The sequence below is a fragment of the Acinonyx jubatus genome, chromosome C2 (assembly GCF_027475565.1).
Source record: "Acinonyx jubatus isolate Ajub_Pintada_27869175 chromosome C2, VMU_Ajub_asm_v1.0, whole genome shotgun sequence".
NCBI classification, from domain to species: domain Eukaryota; kingdom Metazoa; phylum Chordata; class Mammalia; order Carnivora; family Felidae; genus Acinonyx; species Acinonyx jubatus.
In genome coordinates, this window is record NC_069384.1 from 70,189,999 (window position 1) to 70,215,903 (window position 25,905).

At 35.6% G+C, this 25,905-nt stretch overlaps 1 protein-coding gene and 1 long non-coding RNA gene across 17 annotated transcripts in view; both read right to left on the reverse strand.

Annotated features, from left to right (window-relative positions):
* LRCH3 (leucine rich repeats and calponin homology domain containing 3) overlaps positions 1-25,905 on the reverse strand; it is a 128,069-nt gene that overhangs the window by 43,158 nt on the left and 59,006 nt on the right. For 15 of the 16 annotated variants that reach the window (XM_053220984.1, XM_053220983.1, XM_053220990.1 and 12 more), the window contains exons 6-13: positions 24,661-24,770; positions 16,783-16,876; positions 15,685-15,805; positions 12,362-12,510; positions 9,575-9,651; positions 4,181-4,232; positions 3,616-3,765; positions 203-253 (exon numbers count right to left, since the gene is read on the reverse strand). In XM_053220984.1, the coding sequence (XP_053076959.1) occupies positions 203-253; positions 3,616-3,765; positions 4,181-4,232; positions 9,575-9,651; positions 12,362-12,510; positions 15,685-15,805; positions 16,783-16,876; positions 24,661-24,770 (804 nt within the window). The remainder of the gene's footprint in view (positions 1-202; positions 254-3,615; positions 3,766-4,180; positions 4,233-9,574; positions 9,652-12,361; positions 12,511-15,684; positions 15,806-16,782; positions 16,877-24,660; positions 24,771-25,905) is intronic. The other variant, XM_027061078.2, reaches the window with a different exon arrangement.
* LOC128315206 (uncharacterized) lies at positions 21,909-24,654 on the reverse strand. The gene is made up of 2 exons (XR_008297720.1): positions 22,212-24,654; positions 21,909-22,163 (listed from the first exon to the last, which is right to left on the reverse strand). It is a non-coding gene; the product is annotated as an uncharacterized LOC128315206 (long non-coding RNA).

Below are 25,905 nucleotides of genomic sequence, written 5' to 3' on the forward strand. Positions count from 1 at the left end.
GTATAGACTAAAAAATCCTTGATCTATAAACTTGGATAAACTCCCTGGCCCGTGTCTTCTTCTCCTGAGTAAGTAGAATTTTGTGAGGAGAAAAGGAAAATGGCAATATTTTGATCACTGAAAACACAGGATAATCACATGCAAAGATTTCATTTCCATTGTAATAAAAAATTCCAAAGGAAAGGTGGTTATATAGACTTACCTCACCATCTAAGGGGGATTGCTGTTTTTGTGGACTTTGTGATGCTTTGTGCTATATATCCCCAAGACCCCCCCAAAAGAGGGAAGTTGGTTAGAATCTGAAACACTGGAAATGATAAATTCTATTTACCAAAAGAATCACCCACATTAATTTCTGTCTCTCTTGTGTGCAGCACTTTGCCAGATTTACTGGTCGGAAGATGTCACCCTTTCCCTTAAACAGTTTACAATTTAAACAAGGAAGATCAATAAACTAACAGACAGTATTTCATATGTCTATAAGCATCTACAAAAATACAAGAAGCATGTTTTTTATATGTACATGCAAACAAACATAGTCCCAATCAGAATAGTGATCTCTCACTATATTCTCTCCATGAACTCATTCTCTCTTTCTCTAGTGCTAACACCTTTAGCTTTCTCTCATCGGCCCATTTTCAGGTTTGCGTTTTCAACTGCCTGTGGAAACTCTCTATTTGGAAACCCATGGTCACCTCATGTTCAACATGTTCAAAAACAAACTCATAAATTCCCAGATTAACTGGCTCTTTTCCCCAATTTGCTAATTTCTATTACTATGTCAAATAATAATTATACCACCTGTATAGTCAGTGTTTTACAATGTATTCTTATATACATTATCTCAAGTGATTCTTTTTACTCTCTAAGATACACAAACATCATAATCATATTCTTTTTAAAGATTTTTAAATGTTTATTTATTTTTGAGACAGAGAGAGAGAGCAGGAGAGGGACAGAGAGAGAGAGGTGGAGACACAGAATCGGAAGCAGGCTCCAGGCTCTGAGCTGTGAGCAGAACCCATTGTGAGGCTTGAACTCATAAACTGTGAGATCATGACCTGAGCTGAAGTCGGACGCTTAACTGACTGAGCCACCCAGGCACCCCCATAATCATATTCATTTAAGGACAAAAGAACTGGGGACAAAAGAAGTTATATGACATGTGCAAAGTCCATAAATTTTTAAGTAGCATAAATGAGATTTGCCCCTACATCTTCTGACTCCAAATCCTACATTCTTTCCACAAAACTAGACTCCTTTTCAAACTCTTCTTTTAGCCTCAAAATCTTGCTTTGGGATCTCCTTTATTTTCCTACTCTTCTTCAATGATTTATTCAACATTCACTACATCTATGTATAAAACATAATAATGCCTCTCTTAAAATCTCTAATTTATAAAATCCACTGTGGTGGTAGGGGGCACAGCACTCAGCACACTAGTAGAAGTACTAGGTGCACCTATAAGAATTCTGAAATAGTTAATATTTAATAGTTAAATACTACACCTATGAGGAAACTAAAGGCACAGTATGATTCAGTAACTTTCCCAAAGCCAAGCACATAATGAGTAGCAAAGCTGGATTCAAATTCATATTTCTGATTCTTTTTTTAAGTTTATTTACTTATTTTTTTAGATTTTTTTAGGTTTATTTATTTTGAGAGCGAGCGAGCGAGCACAGCAGGCGAGGGGCAGAGAGGAGGAGAGACAGAATCCCAAGCAAGCTCCACACCATCAGTGTAGAACCCAATGTGGGGCTCAAACTCATGAACTGTGAGATCATGACCTGAGCCAAAATCCAAGAGCTGGATGCTTAACTGACTGAACCATCCAGGCCGCCCCTATTTACTTATTTTTGAGAGAGAGAGAGAGAGAGAGAGAGAGAGAGAGAGCGAGCAAGCAGGGGAGAAGAAGGGGGAGGGAGAGAGGGAGAGAATCTCAAGCAGGCTCTGCACTGTCAGTGCACAGAACCTGATGTGGGGCTCAAACGCATGAACCGCTGAGAGTATGACCTGAGCTGAAATCAAGAGTCAGACGCTTAACTGACTGAGCCACCCAAGTGCCCTCAGAAATATCTGGGCTCTTACCATTGTGTAACACAGCCTCTCCTTAGGAACCTCAGAAATCTTCTGGTGTTATGCCTTCATTCTGCACCCTAGTCTGACTTGCAATTACTATTTCATTTTCCTCATCACTTTCTAACAGATTCAAACACAAGCAGATTAGTTTTTAGGAAGTATCTTTCCTCTCATGTTTTTCTCCTGCTTAAGAACTTACAACTGTTCTCTTCTACCTAACAGATCAAGATCAAACTCTTATTTGACATTTAATCAAAACTGTCTACAATGTGATTATCTCTTACTAGCTATGTGATGTCTACAGAAGGCAAGTTAAATGATAAATGAGTTAATGTAGAATGCACAGAATAGTGCTTAGGATATAGTATGTGTCAGCCATCATTATTTACTGACAGTCAGTATAGCATTCTGATCACAGATGAGGGTTTGGAGCCAGCCTTCTTTTTTCTTTAAAGAAACTTTTCATTTTTGGTCAACCTTACTTCCATTTTCTGTTCAGCCTGTCTTGAGAACCCTTGCTCTGCCACTAACTAGGTGAGTATTTAACCTAGGCAAACTGTCATCCTCTCTGAGCTTTAGAGATCATCATCATGGGCTTGATACATTTGAAAAAAAGAGAATTTTATCATGTGTACGATACTTAAAGAAAATGGTCTTTGGCTAGTTGAAACACAAGAGAGAAAGCTTTTGGAGGCCAAGAATGATTCATTCATTCAATCATTCCTTTAACAAATCTTTACTGAGCTTTACTATGGGCTGACACCTGCTAACATCTAGGGATGGAGCGGCAAATAAGACAGATACACTCCCGGTCTTCATGGTATTTACAGATAAATGGAAGAGACAGATATCGAACAAACAAAAATAGAAATCACTATTATGAAGAGAAAAATCCAAGGTGACTTCCAAACAAAAAGACTTTAAATGATACAGGCAAAAAAAAAAAAAAAAAAAAAAGAACCAGGTTTAGATGAACTGTAGAGGCTGCAAACTTTTAAAAAACAAAAAAAGAAAGAAAAAGTATTAACAGGGGTTGCTACCCGAGTAGGTGTGGAGAGAACAGAAAGGAAAGAATCAAAGATCATTCTAAAGTATTAAGCCTGTGACCCTCACACAGTTTTGGTGCTCACCAGAGTGAGGAAGTCAGATGGGCTCAGATAACAATAGTTCACATCTGCATGGCACTTTAAGGTGTACATGGCACTGGCACTTTCGTGATCTTATCGATCTTTATTAACAGACTGAAGACATGGCAGGTGGAGAGTAAAGTGAGATGTCTAAAGATAGATTGCTAATTAAGAAGAAGAGACTACTGTCTCAAGTACAAGATGATTACTTCTCAGCCTACCCTACAGGAGGACAATTCATCTAATCACAAGCAGGAGACAGTTATGCTATATACTCAAGATTCCTTACAGTGAGAAAAAAGAATGTTGACACTTTAATTAAGACAAACACTGACAGCCTCAGCAAAACAAATAAGCACTTACTTCTAAAACTCTTTAGGAATTTCAATGAAATTTGACAAAATTTCACCTTGACAAAGTCCAGGACAGCATCTCTTTGAATTTGCTTGGTCCTTATTTTCTCTTCCTCATACTGTAGGGCCGCAAGCTGTGCCTCTCTCCGAGTACGCTCTACTAATTGTTCTCTTCTCCGAAGAATTTCCAAGTCTGCATGTGATAACTGGAACAAAAGTATTTTGCATGTGCAAGTGGGGCTAAAGGTTAACTTATCAATATTCTTAATCAATTTAGGGAACTACTACTTACTCAAGCAATTTCTACTTTGCAGTCACCTAACATTTCTTTAAATGTGTGTACTGCTGATCATCTCCCATCTTTTCACACTGTGTTCTTATTTGCACTATAAAGCCATCATGTCAGTAAAGATTTATTTTCTGTCTAGGGTCTAAAAGCACCGTTAGCCAAGTATCAGGTTCACATGTTACATTAACTGTATTTTACAGGCGACAGGTAGTAAAGTTTACAGATGTCTGGCAATTAATGGTAATTTAAGCATTATAAAAATAGAAAATCATTTTAGTTTAAAAAAAATCAAAACTAAAACAGAAAAACAGCAACAACAACAACAAATTTACCTGACTGTGACTTGGTGACAGTGACATGAGAGAAGATGGCTCAGATGAAACCCTGACCCAAAAAAGAAAAAAAGGAAAGAGAAAATTCTTTGGTAAGGCAGGCAGTATATAAAAGACAAGTAAAATTTTATTGTTAATGTAGCTTTCTATTAATCAATAGGCAAACTGGTCAGCAATGAAAGACTGACTGCATTTTGTAAACCTGAGCCCAAGTCATTAAATTAAGCTACAGGAATACCTGATGTCGCCAACTCACATTTCATGTGATGATATCACTGATCAAGCTACAGAGAGTCAACAACAATCTATGTCAGCCAGTGCTGACCAGACATTTGAGATCACTTTTCAAATAGCATCATTTCTTAAGAGCGTACATAACTATTATCTTTTTCATTACCATGGCTGAAACAAGATACATGTAAATAGAGACCATTTTATATACAAAGTTATTTTATCAACCAAAATCTGGAATATGGCAGAACCTGGCCACTGTACCAGCGCTCCTCCTCCCATCTTCAACCGAGGTAGCAATTTTAATAACAAAAGTAAAGATTCTGTTGATTTTTATTTTTAAGAAAAAGACGAAACCTGATTTGTTGCTTAAAAAAAAAAAAAACAGTAAAAGTTGCTTCTCAGTTTTATCAGTGCTAAATCTTTTTTTCAAGGATTTTATTTATTTATTTATTTATTTTTAAGTAATTTCTATACCCAAAGTGGGGCTCAAAACTCACAACCCTGAGATCAGGAATTGCATGTTCTACCAACTGAGCCAGCCGGGTGCCTCTACCAATGCTAAATCTTACAATTTGGTGTTTATCTTTTTTCCTGAATTGGATTTAGTGTTTCAAGTGTCTGCTACTCATTTGTGTCTCTGAACTAACAATGTTGGGAATAAGTTGCTTTTTGACATTTAGCACCTAAAAGTTTAAACTATGATTACTCGCCCGTCAGGTTGATTTTAATGCATTCGATTGGTGTGTTACAAGGCAAGATAAGAAAAAAAAAAAGTCCCCCAAATCCCTCAAAGCTCTAGTAGTTTTATGATTCGTGTCATTTTTTTGTACAATATTTTTCAGATGCGAACATAGAAACGAACAATCCTTGAGCTCCTACCATGCCCTACGTATGCCCTGTGAAGTACTTTATGCATAGTGTTTTTCAATTACTCCTCATGCAATCTTACGGAATAAGAACTATTAGAATCTTCACTCTATATTTGGGAAGCTGAGAAATGGAAGTTAAGTAACTTTTCCAAGGTGATGCAGCCAGTAGTCCTTATCTATCTGATTTGAATTCTTATCTCTGACTTGATGGTAGTTTGCTCTCTCATCTTCTAGGTACACAGCCTATGAGAACTGGAGAGGCCTGAGAAATCATGGAGTCCAAACCACTAACTTTACAAAGGAGAAATCTGAGGCCCTCAGAGGTTTAGTGATGGTTACTGTAGGCAGAGCCTGGATGAGAATTCAAGCCACCTGACTTGGAGATTAGTGGCTGATACTATACCACACTTCCCCACTCTACAGCGGCAGAATGTAGGAAGGAGAAAGTGAAGAGCGCAGAGATCTAAAAGCAATACGGACACACATACAGAAAAAAAGGACCTGCAATGGCCAAAACTAAGCTGTGAAAGTTAAAGATGGTGGCAGAGCATGAAGCATGGCATATGAGAGAATAAAAGTGGTAGCGAAGAAGGCGTCTGAGAACTGACAGCTCCCTCAAGCCGATCACCAGGTGCTAATATGGGCCCCTCATGGCTTGGGTGCTCCTTGGTGCCACCACGCTGCTTCATTTGTACATCTGACCTTTTCATCTATGAGTATGTTTCTCAATAGCAGTGTCACAACATTTTGGATAAATTTTCTGTTATACAAGATTGTCCTGTACGTTACAGGTAGTTTAGTCTTAATGCCAGTAACACCTTTGGCAACCAAGTCCCAACAAATAAACACATTTTTCAAATATCCACTACAACCTATTGAGAAACACTGGCTTACCCTAAACTAAAAAATATAATATGTAAAAAAGCAAAATTTAAGTCACACTACTGTTCTCTTTCTTTCCACATTTCTTTTCTTATGTTGGTTCCAAATCTTTGAATAATTCACAAAATTCTTTTTTTTAATTTTAATGCATAAAAAAATGTTTTGAAAAAAAATTGTTTTATATAACCTCAAGAGTCTGGCCATATTTCTTACTTTATTAAAATAATTAAAATACCCCCAAAAAAGTTTTGACAGAATAAATTATAATTTAAAAAAATTTTTTTAATGTTTATTTATTTATGAGAGAGAGAGAGAGAGACAGAGTGCGAGCAGGGGAGGAGCAGAGAGAGAAGGAGACACAGGATCTGAAGCAGGCTCCAGGCTCTGAGCTGTCAGCACAGAGCCCAACGTGGGTCTCCAACCTGCGAACCGCGAGATCATGACCTCAGTTGAAGTCTGACGCTTAACCAACTGGACCACCTAGGTGCCCCATAATTTTTTAAAGGTACAGAATAAATTACTCAATAACTCCCTTAGACAAGGTTTAAAATAAAACTGAAGCTGGGCAAAAAACTTCCTTCAATTTTTACTAATCTTTCCCAACCTTTATCACTCCTAGTCAGTACATTCTTAGTCAAAAGTTTAGAGAAAAGTGGGCTGGTGGGGTAAGATTTGGCTGGGATATAACCAATAAAGAATGAGACACAAGTGAGTCTGGGAGTAGCAACATGGTATCGTAGTTAAAGGCATGGACTTTAGAATTAGTTGTGACCGAGTTCGAATCCAGGGTTTGTCACTTGCTAGTGGATGGCTGTGAATATAAATGGAAAACTACTAGGTCTGAAAGCACAGGCTCAGGTAAGCGAAGAATTCCTCAGTACTGGCAGAGCAAAAATTTCTAAAAAGTAGTAAAAACAGGAACTCTGGGTTAAGGTTTAGTAGACAGATTTTTGGCTCCTATGATCTCCACCCCTGGTGTTACTCCAGTAAATATGTTACAAGTCAAAAAGGACTCTGCAAATGAAATTAAGGGTACTAACTGGTTGACCTTAAAATGGAAAGATTATCCAAGTGGGAGTAATGTAATCACAGGAACCCTTAAAAGCACAAGAGAGCAGGGCTGAGGGAGGGGCATTGGAGGGAGGTGGTCAAAGCTACAAACTGCCAGCTATAAGACAAATAAGTAATTAGGGATGTAACATACAACATAATGACTACAGTTAGCCCTGCTGCTGATACATACGACAGTTGTTAAGAGAGTAAACCCTAAGAGTTCTCATCACAAGGTGAAAACAAATTATTTTTTATTGTATCTATGAGATGATAGCTATTAACTAAACCTACTGTAATCATTTCACAATATATGTAAATCAAACCATCACTCTGTACAGCTTATATACAGTGATATATGTCAATTATTTCTCAGTAAAACTGGAAAAAAAAAAAAGAAGGCAGGAAAGTTTGTGGGATGTGACAAAAAGGGAAATCAAAGAGATTCAAAATGTGATAAGAAATAGATTCAAAACAGCTTGCCAAAGCTGACTTGAAGATGGAGGGAGCTGTGGATCAAGGACCTTGGGTAGACTCCAGGAGCTAAAACTGAGTCCCAGTGATAGCCAGCAAAGCAACAGGGACCTCAGTCTTATAACTAGACAGAACTGAATTCTGCCAACAACCTGGATGAGCCTGCAAGTGGGTTCTCCCCCAGTGTCTCTAGGTAAGAATCTAGGCCACCCAGTACATTGGCTTTGGCTTGCCAAACCCTAAGTGGAGAATGAAGGCAAGCCTACCCAGACTGCTATTCCACAGAACTGAGTTACTACATTTTAAGCTGCTAAATTTGTGGTAATTTGTTGCATAAACATTAAAAAACTAATACATAATGAAACTGAGAAAAAAAAAAAAGCTGGCTTTCACCTTGAGGGCTTCTACTAAATTCCAGAGATCTTGAGCCTTCTTTATGATAGATGCAGGAGGTAAGAAGGACAGGAGATGAAGTGTGGGCCTGATCAAAGTGGAAAAACACAATAGGATACCCCCGTGTGAAACTGAAATCTCAAAAGACCACACCCTCAATATAAGGACACAAGGCAAATAAAAAGCCTTTCGGAGATAAATTTCAATTTCAAAGATTTGAAATTTAGGGGCACCTGCGTGGCTCAGTCAGTTAAGCGTCTGACTCCTGATTTTGGCTCAGGCCAAGATCTCACGGTTGGTGAGATCAAGACCTATGTCAGACTCTGCACTCACAGCTTGCTCGCTCTCTCTCAAAATAAATAAATAAACATTAAAAAAAAGAGATATGAAATTTAACTAAGTCCCCATGAACTAACACCTATGAGACTATAAAAGGCCAATTATGAGATTTCTTTCTTTCACTATTCTCCCATATTTTCTATCCATCTATATCTCAGTTCCCAAAACAACTTTAACATCCTATCAAGTATAAGTAAAGAACTAGGTATGACACTTTCCATAAAGGAGATTTACTGTTGTTTAAGAACAAGTATGTCAAGTTTACTATTTTAAGACTTCATACAGGGGTGCCTGGATGGTTAAGCGTCTGAATCTTGATTTTGGCTCAGGTCATAATCTCACAGTTTGTGGGATTGAGCCCCACATCGGGCTTTGAGCTGAGTGTGGAATCTGCTTGGGATTCTCTTTCTCTTTGTGTGTGTCTCTCTGTCTGTCTCTCTCTCTCTTTCTCTCCCTCTGCCCCTCTCCCTGGCTTGCAGTCTCTCTCTCTCTCTCTCCCTCTCAAAAATAAAAAAATTACAAAAAAACCCAAGCAAACACAAAGTGGTTAAAAAAAACACAAAAAACTTCATACAAAATAGAGGAAGCAAAGACCCAAAGGCTGTGAATTTTTCAACTACTGTGATACAGTGTCTGGCAAGAAACTTTGGAATTCAAGAATAAGCAGCAGTGCTCTAAGCAGTCAAGTTAATTTTAGAAATATTCTGTGAGGCACTAAGCGTAGTGAAACGATCATCTCAATTGAGATATAATGAGGATACATATTGCTGTCTCCGTCTAGCTCCCTGTTTCTAGCCAAAAGTTTAAGGCAAAAAATTTTTTCAGGACTCCTGAAATTCATTTAGTCCTCTTAGTGCATAAATCCAGACATCACCACAAAATCTCCCTGCTATTAAGTACCTTCAAACCAAATAATTGTACAAGTAATGGTTTAGGCAGTCTGAATTTAGAATCAATAAATCAATTTTACTTCTTTTTCTATTGCATGAACAAAAAGCACACTGTCACTCGGCTCTAAATACATGGTTTCTAAAACACACAGTATCTAAGTATCTTCATCATACACAAATCTGCACAAAACCAAAATCATTTCATGCTCTCACTGATGAGTTTTAAAGACAGAAACAATTGAAGAGAACTGTTTTTTTCAAACCTGTTTTGATGTGAATATCTTCTCATGTCTTCTGTTTTTTGAAACTCCCTCAGAGGTACTGGCTTTATGGGTGAACCCTAGGCCAAAAGAGCAGAAATAAATCAATTTAACATATGTATCCACAACACGGTGACTACATAGTTCACAGATGACTTGGCATTTAAAGATCTGTATATTACACTAAAAAATAGTTCAACAAAATCTTCAAATGTAAATTTTTACGTTTAAAAGCATTCATTATAAGCTGTGTTACTGCTTTGGTTAACAAAACACTATGTATAGCCCAAAAACACTTATTCTTAAAAAAGTGGGTTTCCTTCTCCCTGTATTATGTAAATTACACTGACCATACAGTAATACTCACTGACCATAGAGTAATATTTAGTAAGGTGTTCGAACTTGAGAAGATCTTAGGTGTCACCTCAGACAAATTTCCATTCAGAACAGGAATTTCAACCTGCACTACACTAACCTGTGCTCAGCCTCTCTCAATATTTCTGGTAAGGGGGAGTTCACTGGGCAGATTCCATTTCTTTACTTCATCATCACAAATTGTTACTTACGTTTAGTCATACAAATAGTCCTGCGGATATTGGTGGAATATTAAGATAAAGCAAAAAGTAACTTCTCTTTATGGTAAGATATGGTGTTAACTAAAAGAAAAACATTGGCAACTTAATTTATTTATAAACTAAAGGGTAAAGGTCATTTCAAAAAAAATTCACTGAGAAAAATTAAACTGGACTCAGTGATATGGACCACATCAAAGGTAAAGGCTTATAGGTTATCACAACATGTATTCTGTCAAATAAGAATCTATAGAAGCAATACAATCTTATTTCAACACCAAAAATAATCATTAAAGTGGGTATTCTTAAAGGGAAAGAAAACCACCTTATCCAAAAACGGTATCTGAAAATCAAACGTAAAATTATTTATAGTCTATCTCCAAGAAATGGGTACATCACATAGAATTAGAAAATCTTTGATGAATTACTGCAAAAGGCTAAAGCAGACTCCCTTAAAGTTTAGGCCTGAGGATCATACAAAATGAGATATAATTCTAGAACCCTGATCAAAGAATAATTCTTCTAATTTCAGTGAACATGGTTTTTAAAATAAACAAAAATCTCTCCTATTATGTTAACATCAGTGACTTAACACTCTGGTTTTACAATACTGCAATTATCTGCAATTATTGTAGGAGGTACCTGAAATTTTCATGATAAAATGAATGTGCCATTGGTTTCATTTTGAAAATGTCATACCCTATAAATATAAGCTATACTTTATTTTATCATAATACCTCTATATTTGTGAGAGGTATTATAACAAAATTAAACAATAGCAGAGTATTTAAAATCTCATATAGATTCGGTTTTTTTTAACAACTTTTTTTTCCGATAGTATTCAAGAATATAAAAAATACTTCTTCACTGGCTGTTAAACCATCTAAAATAATGCTGCTTCATCATATTTTTATAGGTGCTAAATTGTAGCAAACCTTATGACACAGAAGTCATAAAGAGGGTTATGACATAGAATCATAAAGACTACCACACAAGTATAGCTGGAATTAAAAAAAAATTTTACAAAATAGTAATGGCTTTAACAAATGATACTACAATTTTTCAGTAGTATAACAGGCATTTTTACTTTTAATAGAGACACCTCATCTCTGCAGTCTAACTACCATAAAATGATCAAAGAGAAAGACCACAATGAAAGAAAAACAATTCCCTTTAAGATTACAATGTGCATTATTAATTTTAATTTTTTTGCAAAGCAGTTGCCCTTCGCACTAACAAGAATGTTCATGGCCTGAATCACACGTAGTTTCATTAGTCACCTGGTACACTGCTATTTCTGGGCTGCAGGACTTTGATTTATACAATTTTATCCAACTTCACATACAAGAGTGTCTTCTGAACACCAACAAAACTACTATGTTCAGAAGTCTTCAGACAGGAAGACTGAAGGATTTTTTTTAAAGAATGATAATATCACTCCACAGCACACCCCACTTGAGTGATTATTCTCGATTTCTAAAAGGCTAAATACATCATTCTCTAAAAAGGCCCCAAGTGTTTCTCAAATAACCCCTGCTCAGAGCCTGGGACCAACTCCAGACATTAACATCACAGACACTGAAGTGGAGCCATTCCATTATGCTGACTAGATACACTGAAGAATGCAATTTCCACTGAGACCCTTGGGGGATTGGCAGAGATTCTACAGTGGGCTGAATGCTTATTTGTTTTCTAGGGCAACTCAATGCTCCACTAGAAGAGACACCCAAGAACGATAATGGCAAACAATTTATATTCTGTGCGACTTGGTATAAAAGCTCCAATACAATTAAGCACATTACAAAAATTCTATGGTTAAGTTTGTATGTGCTCCAAAGTCAGCAGTTTGATTTGATTCTTAATTACTGATCAAACTATGATTTACTAGTTAGTAACAATAAAAAAGCACTAAGAACAACAAAGAAAAAGCATTACATTCTTTGTACTTTCTTTAAAGGTGTAGGATACTCTTAGGACTCCTCATTCTTCAAAATTCTGAAATCTGTCTTTTTATTTGAAAAATAAAGCTAACCCCTACTTCAGACTATTGTCTGATTTTTTACAATAAATCTGAAAAATTCATAAAATTGGAACTGAACATCATAAAATAAATAATTAGGCTTAAAGCAACAAATCACTGATACAACTGAAATTTATGCCATCATGAACTGTTTTACTAGGGGACAGCAACAGATTTTGGCTTAAATGTGTGTAGTACCTCATGAGAGATTCGCCGTTGTTCAATATATGCCATAAACTGGGAACTGAGGCTGTCTGAGTCCAGGCCCTTGGGCTGTCTCATCTCATCTTCTTCCTCCTCTGCAGTACAGCTGTCGATGTAGTCGATCTGATCCAGATCATGTTCCACTGTCCACACCACACACACACAACAGTCAAATTCAATAGCCAATAAAGACATTCAGTTGTATGCTTTCTTTTTCCCTAACACCTTCTACTCTGAAAGCAGGAGGAATGAGAAGTGCAAATTAGGTAAGCCTTTCTTTTACAGTCCATGGCCACTCACAAAAATAAGTTCCGGAAAAATCTTAGCCCTAATTCACTAAAGAATACAGTAATTGATAGTAATTACAGGACTACAAACCTCTAATATATATATATATTTTTTTTTTAATTTTTATTTATTTATTTATTTATTTATTTATTTATTTGGTTAGCTCTTTACTGTTTTAAACAAAACAGTTTGAGTTTGTGAGACAAAGAGAAGAAGAATTTTTAAACATGAGAAGTTACATCTTCTTTTAGATTTTTTTCCCTCATGTTTTAGCTTTGGGGCTTAATTATATATCTTCAAGGAACTGGGAGGCAGAAAACCTAACACAGTCAAGTCAAAAGGAAGGATAGGAGGAAAGTGAACTTAGAGATAAAGAAACAGATACTGACTACTGTTTCTCTTTCTGTAACTGTTGTCCACAATTAGAACAATGATGTTCTTATTTAGAAATTTATCTTCTAGAGCTCAGCAATGTAGACATTTGGTAGCAGTTTGTAGCAGCAATCATTCGAGAATTTTTGCTTCTCAAAATGCTTTGGGGTGAGAAAAGGCATTTAAGTAAGATATAGCCCCATCATTATATATTCTAATACATTTGGGAGTGCTCCATTATTTTTAAGTTTAAAAACTAACCTTATTTTAAAGATTTTATTTTTAAGTAATCTCTACACTCAATGTGGGGCTTAAACCTATAACCCTGAGATCAAGAGTTGTATGCTCCACCAACTGAGCCAGCCAGGCACCCCAAAAAGTAAACTACTTTTAAAAACTATTTAAAATGGCACACTAGAAAAAAAAAAAACTTACTACTAAACTTTCTAAAGTTTCTCCAGAAACTAAATCCCAGCCATTACTGTATGATGTTCTATTTCTATAGATTGCCCAAAAGTTGTAGTTGCTGGGAATAATGAACTCGGAGAAAGCTATTTCTGTTTTCAGATTCAATTATTTCTAAATAATTCCATAACTGCAATTGATATAAAAATGAATTTTGAGTTATTAGAGTTATAATAATAGGTAAAAGGATGAAAAGGTTACAAGTCTATATCCAAATTATAAACCAGGTACATAAATGTATTTTTTTCAATGTGCTACAATTTGTGTAACTAAATCAATGATTAAGTCATTATGACTACTTCCCAAGAAAGCAACATCACTTTTTCATACCACCTAGGCCAGGGCAGTCCAAAAGAAACAGAATGCAAGCCATAAAAGTGAACCCACATAAGTAATTCAAAATTATCTAGTAGCCACATTTAAAAAAGGTGATATTAGTTTTAATAGTATATTTTACTTTGTCCAATATATCTAAAGTATTATTACAGCATATAATCAATAGAAAGTATTACCGATATTTTACATTCTTTTTTTTTTCATGCAAAGGCTTCATAATCCAATCTGTATTGGTTTATGTACACTTACAGCACATCTTAATTTAGAAAGGCCTTATTTCAAATAACCACATGTAGCTAGTGGCTACCATACTGGACAGCATAGATTAAAAAAAAAAGTTATTTTAAGTCTGAAATGAACTAAAGGGAAAGAGAGCTCATGTGGAAGCAAGATTAAAAAGAAAACTACTAAAATGTGAGTGGAATGGTAAGTAACAGGAGTAAAAAAGAATATAAAATGGTAAGGAAACAAAAAGAGAGCAAGCCACTTAATTGAAATCATCATTCAAGGATGAAAGCTCTTAGGAAAACATACAGATGGCTAACAGACACATGAAAAGATACTCATCATCACTTATCATCAGGAAAATGCAAATCAAAACTACAATGAGATATCACCTCACACCTGGCAGAATGGCTAAACAACAACACAAGAAACAACAGATGTTGGTAAGAATGCGGAGAAAAAGGAACACTTGTGCACTCTTGGTGGGAATGCAAACTGGTGCAGCCACTGTGGAAAACAGGACGAAGGTTCCCCAAAAAGTTAAAAATAGAACTACTCTATGATCCAGCAATTGCACTACTGGGTATTTACCAGTACCCAGTTTATGTTTATAGCAGTCTTATTTTTTGCTCCCTCTCTATGTTATTATTTACAATAGTTTACAGCATTATTTACAATAGCCAAGATACAGAAGCAGCCCAAGTGTCACTGACAGATGAATGGATAAAGGAGATGTGGTATATATACACAATCAAATATTATTCAGCTATAAAAAAGAATGAAACCTTGCCATCTGCAATGACATGGATAGAGCTGCAGAGTATAATGCTACGCAAAATAAAGCCAAAGACAAATATCATACGATTTCACTCATATGTGAAATTTAAGAAACAAAACAAAGGGAAAAGGGGGGAGGGGGAGAGAGAGAGATAGAAATTAAGAAACAGACTCTTAATTACAGAGAACAAACTGATGGTTACCAGAGGGGAGGTGGGTGGGGGAGATGGGATAAACAGGTGTTGGGGATTAAGAAGTACACTTGTCGTGATGAGCAGAGGGTGATATATGGAAGTGTTGAATTACTACACTATACACCTAAAACTACACCTGAACACCTAAAACATATAGTAATACTGTATGTTAACTAAGTGGAATTCAAATAAAAGCTTAAAAAAAAAGATGAAAGCTCTTACAAATGGATTTCTAGAAAACCAAAATAATATCTCCATTATAGCTGGCCCTCAATATTTAAACCTTAGGATTTGGGAATTCAAACTAAAGCAAGATTGAATAGAATGCTAAAATCAAGAGTCTGCCTCAGAAGCCCAAAGTAGAAATAGCTCTACTGTTAATGAGCTATTAAAAAAATGACAAATTAAAAAAAATTAATTCCAATTATGAATTTTTAAATACCAAAATAAAGACAACTTGGATTTAGATGCCCCTGAAGAACACAATTCCAGATGAACGCAAAGGTAGATGTCAAGAAGCACATCGAATTGAATTCCTGGAAGTGGTCAAATAATGACCACAGAGAGAATACACAAACAAAAGGAGTAGATGTGAAAAAGACCACTTAAAAAATCGGAATAATTACAAAGGCTTTGGCTGTCACAAGGAATCATGCCTACCTCCACCATTTGTTACTACTAAACTGCTGCGATTCTCCTGGTACTGGCTTTCTCTTCGTAGTCTTTGTTCTTTAGTAATTTCTGCTACTCGAAGAGGCAGATCTGAAAATTCATCTGTAGGCTTAAAAAAAATAGCAGTAACATTTAAACACATTTCAAACTTTAAACAACACAGTATTTAAAGCGTGGACACAACAGAAGCTCACTAAAATTTATATTTAAGAAGAAACAGCAAAAAAGTTCTGGAGTGGTGGTGGTGATTGTTTTTCAACAGTATGAATATACTTAAGAATGGTTAAAATGGTCCGTTTTATGTTACGTATATTCGACTACAATTAAAAAGAGATGAGAAATTATATATGACTATAAATAAACATGAATTTAAAGTATCTACACAGATATCTGTGTGGATACAGATATAATTATGTACACACCCACTCACACACAAGTAATTCCAAATTACAAATGGGCTGTGGTCTGAAGTTGATTTGTTTGGGGATGAGTGAAACAATGTTACAAATGGGAGGTTATCAGTCTTGTTAACAAAAGCTTATTTCATCAGTTAGCCCAATTTAGGCTAAAATATTCTACCTTTTAATTTAAAGAGGGAAAGCATAATAAAATTTAACACAGGAGAAAAAAGATATAATTAGCTAAGAAAATTATTTATCTTGAGCATGTTAATAGTCTTCACTAAGATTCTTGCCTCATTACCCATCAGCCTGTAGTCCTATTTTCTCATCTCTCAGCATCCCTTCTACCAGCTCTGCTCAAGGTTACCTAGTCTGGCAAATTTTAGTCTTCAGTTGTAATTGGCTCATTTGGATTTGCCGGATATTAAGCCTATTTGGTTTTCCAGGATATTAAGCTATTTATACAAAACAATGAAGTAACAAACATGTAAAACACTTGGTAAAAAGACAGCAAAGAAACAAAATATCATTTCTGAATGGTAGCTCTCTGTGGGATTTTTTTCCTCTCTTTTGGCTTTTCTATATTTTACATAATGAGAAACTGAATTCAATTAAGAAACTTTCCATTTTCATCATTTTATTGCCTCTTAGGGGTCAGAACATGCAGAATAGAAGAAACACTTACTTCATTTCCTGACCATCTCTTATCACCACTGTCCACACTATTGAAACCTGAATCAAGGGCTCCATAAGGGCGTCCTGAGTACATTTCTTCATGGCTGCCAAAAAAGAGTCTGGCTGTTACTGGGAAGTTTGAGGTTTTAAAATTAACATCTGAAATAAACCGAATGCAATTTTACTAATAAACATTATCTCATGCCAGTTAGTGATTTAACTTCCTTAGAACTAAATCGGCATTCTTTTAAAAGTTTTTTTTTTTTTTTAATGTTTGTTTATTTTTGTGAGAGCAAGAGAGACGGAGTGAGCGGGTAATGAACAGAGACAGAGGGAGACACAGAATCTGAAGCAGGCTCCAGGCTCTGAGCTGTCAGCACAGAGGCTGACGTGGGGCTCAAAGCCACAAACCATGAGATCATGACTTGAGCTGAAGTCGGACGCTCAACCGACGGAGCCACCCAAGTGCCCCAAATGGAAATTCTTTTAACTTTTTAATATGAAAAATTCCAAATTAAAACAATTAGAATAGTATAATGTATATCAGTATAAGAATATAATAGCACTCATCCAGCTTCAAAAATATCAACCTACTGCCATTCTTGTTTCCTCCATGCTACTAACCCATTCACCATGCCTCCCTCAATTCTTATTTTTAACAGCACTTTTTAAGGTAAAATTCATATACACTGAAATGCACACACCTTAAGCTACATACTTGACAAATGAATACATCTTTGTAATATACACCTCTCTCATGATATAAGACATTTCTACTTTGCCAGAAGATTCCCACTCATTCCTTACCAGTCAATTCCCCTCACCACGCTACAGGGTGCTCCTAAGAGATAACCACTATTCTAATTTTTTTTCACCTTAAATTCGTATGGAAGGCAGAGTAACAGTCCCCAAAGATGTCCAAGACATAATCTCTGGAACTATGAATACGTTACTTTACATGGCAAAGAGGAATTAAGATTGAAGATAAAAATAAAACTGCTCATCAGCTGATCTTAAAATAGGAAGGTTATTGTGAATTATTTGAATGGGCTCAATGTAATCAAAAGGGTCCTTAAAAGTAGAAGAGGGAGGCAGAAGAGGAGGCCAGTGTAATGCAATGCTGGCTTGAAGATTACTCTCGGTCAAGAGTCAAGGAATGCAGACAGCCTCTCTGTAGAAGCTGAAAAAGGCAAGGAAATGTATCTTACTCAGAGCCTGCAGAGAAGAACAAAGTTCTGCCAGTATTTTGATTTTAGCCTCATGAGACCAAGATTTAGACCTTGAACCTACAAAACTGTAAGATAATAAATTTATGTTTAAAATCAAAATTTGTGGTAATTCATTATGGCAGCAATAAGAAATTAATACAATTAGTTTTACTTATTCCAAAACTCATAAAAATGGAATCATATGTAATTTTTTTAATTTGGCTTTTTTTGGCTCAGCATCATGTCAGTGAAATTCTTGATGGTTTTACCTTCAAATATAATGGATAAATTATTTGTTGTGTGTAGGCTTAACTTTTTAAAAACACTGCCAATCTGTTTTTGAAAGGAGCTATATTATTTTGCATTCACCCAGCAACGTATTTGAGTTCCACGTGCCCACACTTGTGTTGTCAATCTTTAATCTTAGCTATTATGGTAGGTGAAAAGTGGTATCTCACTGCAGTTTTAATTTGTATCTCTCCAATGACTAATGATATCGAGTATCATTTTGTGTGCATGTCGGCCATTCATTTACCTTCTTTTTGTGAAATGTCCATTCTTTTGCCCATTTCAAAATACATCAGTAATCTCAAAAATAGTTTGCTAAGAAGCCATACACCAAACACTACATAATACTTGATTCCATTTATATGAAACTCTAGAAAAGGCAAAACTGTATCAACAGAACACAGGGCAGTAGTTGCCTGGGGTTGAGTTACCTACTGTAAAGTGGAAAATGGTTGATGGAAATGCTATAGACCTTGACTGTGTTGATAATTTCGTGACTGCATCCATTTGCCAAAATTCACTGAACCGCACACTTAAAATGGATAGATTTTATTATTTGTATATTATACCTCAACAAAGCAGTTAAATCTGCCAAATTCTTATGTTAAAGTACATGTCCCATTTTTACAATTCTATAAGCAACGTATGAGAACACTGGTTGCTCCACATCCTCAATAAACATTTGGTGGTGTCAGTTCTTTTACGTTTATTTAATTTGAAAGAGAGAGAGAAGAGGCCAGAGAGACAGGGAGAGAGAGAATCCCAAGCAGGCCCCGTGCTATCAGCACAGAGCCTGACGCGGGGCTTGACCTCACAAATCATGAAATCATGATCTGAGCCGAGATGGAGGGATGGATGCCTAACTGACTGAGCCACTCAGGTGCTCCATTGTTGTCAGTTTAAATTTAGTCATTCTAGTGAGTGTGTAATGATGTCTTGTGCTGTAATTTACATTTCCGTGATGATTAATGATGTTGAACACTTTTTGGGGTGCTTAGTGATCACTGGTGTATCTCTCTTTGTTAAATACCTACTCAAGTCTTTGTCCAATTTTTTTTAAGTTTCTTTAGTTATTTTGAGAGAGAGAAAGAGAGAGAGAATAGGGAAAGAGGCAGAGAGAGAGGCAGAGACAGAATCCCAAGCGGGCTCTGTCCTGTCAGTGCACAGCCCAATACAGGGCTTGATCTCAGGAACCACGAGGTTATGACCTGAGCCGAAATCAAGAGTCAGATGCTTAACCAACTGAGCCACCCAAGCGCCCCTACTGAACAGTATTTTAAAACACTATGTATTTTTTTCAAAAAAAAATACAGATTTCTAGAAGATATTGTTCTACATAATATATATTCTATCAAGTGGCCAACTGAGATATGCTTACTATTACTGAGAAATTTTTCATAAAGAGAATTAATAGAATCTTTGCAATAAGCTATCATTTTCTTTCTCTTCTTTATTTGCTACCTTTAGCTTCTCCACATACTTGCTCTTGCTCAGAGCTTAAACTGGTAAGATTAAAGTGAGACATATAGGTTTACCAATTCTCAGGTTGGCTCAGGATTTTCATGGTTTTAGCACTTTGAGTCCTGTGTCCCAGGAAAACCCTTAGTCACAAGTAAACCAAGATACATGGTCACCCTATGTATAAATATGGCCTTCAGGAGACCTAGCAGAGTTCTGCCAGCCAGGCTCCAGTGATGCCCTGTCAGAAAGCCCAATCTCCCTAATAAACCACCTAGAACAACATGGACTCAAGTGTGGAAATGACTCTTCTGTAGCAGGAATGTGAACTGTGAGTCACTACAGTGCAGAGAGGGGCACAAAACATAGCAAGTTTTATAGTTTAACAGATCTGGATTGGCAACTTGGCACCATCATTTACTAGCTATGTGACTTTAATTAACTTGCTTAACTTCTCTCAACTTTTGTTTCCTCATCACTTAAAGGGGGGTGGGGGAAAGATTAACAACACCTACCTCATAGATTTGCCATAAAGACTGAAAAAATATAAGCTAAGGATTTGTACAAATCCTATTATAAAGCACTAAATAAAAGTTTATTATTATTATTTCTATAAAGAACATAACCTTCAGAGAGTATTTGCTGTTATAACAAGTCACTACATCTGCTTCATTTGAGTTTAGTTCACCAAACATTTACTGAATGTGACACAGTGTTCTAGATGCTAAGAATATTGAGTATGAAAAAAGGACAATCATTGCTTTCACAACAAGCTCAGGCTTGTTGGAGAGAATTAATCCTGTTACTGGGGCTGCAGAAGCAGGACTTTTCTTAGTCCTGCTTACTGCTTAACTTAGTCTTTCCTCACTGCCATATTACAATAAATAAATAAATAAATAAGTAAGTAAGTAAGTAAGTAAGTAAGTAAGTATGTTTAGTTTGTAATATAAAGTTGGTGAAAATCATCTCAGCAAAAAAGTACAGGTCACTATAGATCACTAAGGAAAAATACATGTGCCACTCTGTAAAACATAAAAGTTATCATAACAGTGCAACTTGCTAAAAGAGTTGGAAATACTTACATCTAGAAATAAAATGACTTAAGGAAGATTGTGTGCTGTTTTTATATTACACACAAGTAGTCAGAAAGTTACATCTAAGGATTTGATAAGTACCACAGCATCTAATTTGTACTGAATACCTAACGAGCTACAGGATTAATAAAAATTCTCTTTAGCAAGACCGGACTCTTAGGACGAAACCAGTCCTAGATCATAGTAGACAGCTAGTAATTATAATGCCTAACATTTACAGAAGACTTTATGGTCAGCCAAGCACTTTCAGAAATAGGTCATTCAATCCTCAGAACTACTGTTAGGGTATCAACAGGGTAAATAAAGCTCATGTTGAAGAAACTGAAGTCCAGAGGGGTTAAGTGAACTCTAGAACTTTCCAGTAGTACAGGTACCCAAGAGTATAGACATTCTGACTCCATGACAGCATTTGAATAAAGGTACTGCTAACTACAATGCAGTTTCACTAATTTTTACCTCAATAAAAGAGACATGAAGGTATAATGTTCCATTCACTGCTGCATAAGAAGTTGAAGGAGGTATTTTATTCATATGTATATATGTATATGTATTCATATATATATATAAAATAATTTCTAGGACATTCTGAAACAATTACAAACAAAGTAACATACCTCTAGAAAAAATGGAAAATATAGAATACAGATTAATTCAGTGAGCATAATGAGGGGTTATTATAGGGATTAGGAGATATCAGATCTATAATTACCAATCCTTTGGAAAAACATGACATGATTATGCTATTTAGACTTTCCATTTAGGATACATTTCTCCATGGATTTAATCCTTTTATCTCTTTGCAAATATACATGTCTCTCGCCAGTTTTTTTAAATATATATAAGCTTAATGTTTTTAAAGTATTATAATGAGGATTCTTCTATTAAAAAAAAATTAGGGGCACCTGGGTGGCTCAGTCGGTTGGGCGTCCGACTCTTGATTTCAGCTTGGGTCATGATCCCAGGGTTGTGGGATTGAGCCCTATGTTGGGCTTTGTGCAGAACGTAGAGCCTGCTTAGAATTCTCTCTCTTTCTTTCTCTCTCCCTCTCTCTCTCCCCGCCCCCTTGTACCCCTCTCCCATGCTCATGCTCTTTCTCCCTCTAAAAACTCCAAACAAAAAAATTAGCCCAAGATCAATTAGTCCTCAAGACTAAGAACTGAATGGCTGAGAGAAACAGGTTCTGCAATTAGCACTACAGGCCTCAATCAAAGCTTATTATTCTGATAGATGTGGACGCTGCCTCCTTAGTCTTTGGGCATACCCTCACGTACAGGTCTCCAGTAGACAGCATTCACTGCCTTACACTCCAATCTCAGAGGCAGCAGTAGCAATTTATGTTTCTACTCACTAGTTCAGGAGAGGAAAATTTTTCCATACCAAAGATTATTAACACCACGGGGGAAAATAAAAGCTACGTTAATTTATTGTACATTTTTCTTTCCCTCCCTCCCTTCCATTCTTTTTTAAACTGCAATTACGAACTTTATTATTTTTTTTAATGTTTTATTTATTTTTGAGAGAGAGAGAGAGAGAGCAAGAGAGTGAGCATAGGTGGGAGAGGGGCAGAGAGTGAGGGAGACACAGAATCCCAAGCAGACTCCAGGTTCCCAGCTGTCAGCACAAAGCCTGACACGGGGCTTGAATCCACGAGCCATATGATCATGACCTGAGCCGAAGTTGGATGCTTAACTGACTCAGCCACCCAGGTGCCCCTATTTGTTGTACATCTTTCACGAGTACAGGACTAGAACACATTTAATGAAAATCTTGAATAGGAAAAACAAAACTTTTTTCAATAAATATGACAAGAGTTCTATGTTATAAGCAATTAACCAAGGTAGGAGGAAAAAGAAATGAAGAAAGAAAAGGATATAATGAATAGAGAAAAATTTAAAATTCTTGGCAATAATGGTCTGGGTCCCTTCATATTCTTCCCACTGTCAAAGTCCTTCCTCCAAGAGAGGCCTAGACTAGCACAGAGTATGCCAGACCTAATCCCTACCATCTGTCAAAACCTTTTCTGTCTTCCTTGACATCACATACCTGCTTTTAGTCTTCTTAGAGTTAAAAGTGTTAGAACTAAGATATTCTTGTGGAAATCTTTCCTGGGTATATATGATATTGGTTAATTTCTCCTGTGTGTTTGAATAAGTATACTAAAACTTGTATTGCTATATGCTTAAACAACCAGATTAGAGCTAGTATTTTAAATATCCTTCACAGTGTCTATGTAAATCTTCAATCTAATAGCCAAAGCAAAAAAAAAAAAAAAAAAAAAACCCCAGAATGTCACCATAAAGTTGTTTTTGATGACTTTAAGCAGAGGTAGGTTACGAGGGAAATAACATCTGTGTGACCAAACGGACTATTAATTCCTTCAACAAATATTTGCTGAGTGTCTACTGTCTGTGCCAAACACTCAGGTGAACTAGGGATACAATGGTAAAGAAGAAAGACACCATCTATGGCAAAGGGCAGGGATCAAGTCCCTTTGGAGTAATACTTAATTTACTTGAGAAATCAGGTTCTGAATTTTCAGATAGCTTGAGATTACTCCTTTACACAATCAACACTTAAATATTTAATTCCAATAATTTCTGATGAAAAAAAATTTAAACTGTAATGCCTATATCCCTTTATTGGAAATGACATGTCTAATATATTTTAGCATTTTCTTTATGAGCATCAATTATTGTATTGTGCTATAACATAGTAATTACAAAATATCACTGAAATATGGAGGGTTCTTTGCATATATGCCTACTGGTGTCAAGTTGCTATGTTTTTAGTGTGTCTTGCTTTTAAGTATCTTATTAAAATTATGCAATGTATCATATTGATTAAAAAAAGAATATAACAGACATAACTTTTAAAACAGGATGGAACATTAATAACTTTAAAGCCCCTTGATGCCTCTTTCATACCAAATCTTCCTTCCTCTTAGAGTTAACCATTAACTTGAATCTTTTGTTTAACATGTGTCGCTTTTTAAGTTTAATTTTTTCCTTCAAATTACTTTTTGTACTTTTAATATGCCTGCTTTTACAAACTCTACCCAAACAGAAATTTGTTAATCTGTTTTAGACAAGGATATGAGAAGCAAGCTCATCAGGACTGTGCTTTTATGTAAAACATGACAGGTTCTAAGAGAAAGCTGGAGGGGATCTCTTTTGAATTAGGCCTTGATGGAGACATCCATTTTGCCTGTTTAAAAAGGCTTTTTGAATTTAATTCCTGCTACTTAAGATTGTTCCAGATGGCTGAGAATGCCAAGGAGATAACCTTCTAAATCAGGTGTTATGTAGCCAAAGGAGTCAGACTAAAAGATACTGAAAGTATTCTTAATGGTCATCAAATCCAAACTCTTCATTCCCTATTGAAAAAAATGAAGCCCCAAAAGTCTGAATGACTTGCTTTAAGTCATAGAGCTAGTTAACAGCAGAGCCAAGGTCAGCATTCCAGTCACTCAGATCACTGGTTTTCAACTGGGAACCCCTGCAGGGGATATTTGGCAATGTCTGGAGATATTTTTGTTTGTCACTTTGGGAGGGTGCTACAGAAGCCAGGAATACTGATAAACATCTTCTGAATTATAGGACAGCTTCTCACAACAAAGAATTATCTTGCCCAAAATATCAACAATACTGAGATGGAGAAACCCTGACTTAGAACTACACTTTGTCAGATCTGTGTAATCAACTGTTTACTTAATACAAGTATTCTGAGAAAAAGTGTCAAAATAGATTATTTCCTTTTAGTTAAGCATGCAGGCAGACTTATGGTCTGGTTTGATTCCCTGTGAGATGGAACATGTTAAATAAAGAAATAGAACATACTCACCAGGAGCCAAAACCCAAGGGTCTCCTATCATAATCTGGCAGATCTGGAGCAATCTTACAAGCCTGTATGTTCAGGTACTTAAATATGTGGACTTTGCCTTTTATACATATCTAAAAAAAATAACATAAATGCAACCAAATTATTACTCATCTGAAATATATGTATCCCTTTCTAAAAATCATAATCATCTTTTTATTTAAAGTATATTAGAAATAGAAGGTATTTCTAGCAACCATATATAGTGATATTAAAAATCTAACACTACATTATAACATATTATTTGTTATTTTATGTGTTTATGTGATATATATACACACACACACACATTTTTAGTTTCTAGTCATGAATAAGTTTCAGTAACATATAAAATAAATAACTTATGATTATAAATACTGCTAGAATACCAAGTAAACTTATCACACTGATTAGTTAGGCACAGTCAGGAATTTAAAGCATTGCTCTCCATGGATTATACTGGCAACTTTTGCTTTTAGAAATCCAGCAATCATATACAATTATGCTTTGAATCCTACTTTCTGTAAGAGAGAAAAGCAGGAAATGATTAAATATTAAGGTTGTATTTCTGTTGACAAGTAAAAATATAAATTCTTTAGGATTATGAGATCCTTCTACAGTTATGAAGTTTACTCATAAAGCTTTAGAGTTGCCATTCAGAGGTTTGAACAAGACCACGAATCAACTGTAGAGTACAAACTCTATAGTGAAAAATACACACTGGTAAAGTTGTTCAGATTATAGGATGTCTGGAATCTATGTATGAAACTACCTTATAATTACTTTATTATTGGTTTCATTATCAGCCACTGATAAACAAATGACCAAATTGATTAAATGAGGAACTTAAAGATTTTAGAAAATAAAAAGGTACAAAAATGATGTTTAAAAGAAATGTACTGATAATCCTTAGTTCTGAAAGCCAAATATTTTTATTTGTGTCTAGCATTTACATTGGCTACATTCAAGTCTTACTGGAAAGAAATTAACTCAAATTTTATTAGAAAAACTTTAAGGAAAAACACTTCAACTTAAAAAAAAAAAAAGTCAATTCAATGAAAGGAAAAAAACATTCTGGAAACATTACCTGTCCTCCATCCCATTTATTCAAGACTTCTAAAGAATGCCTATGTGTGTGAATTTACTTTAAAAGAACTTCATTTCCAACAAAAAAGATAAATGCATAGAACTTCAAGTTTTAAGTTCACCCTTTGTCAAAAAAGTTCACAA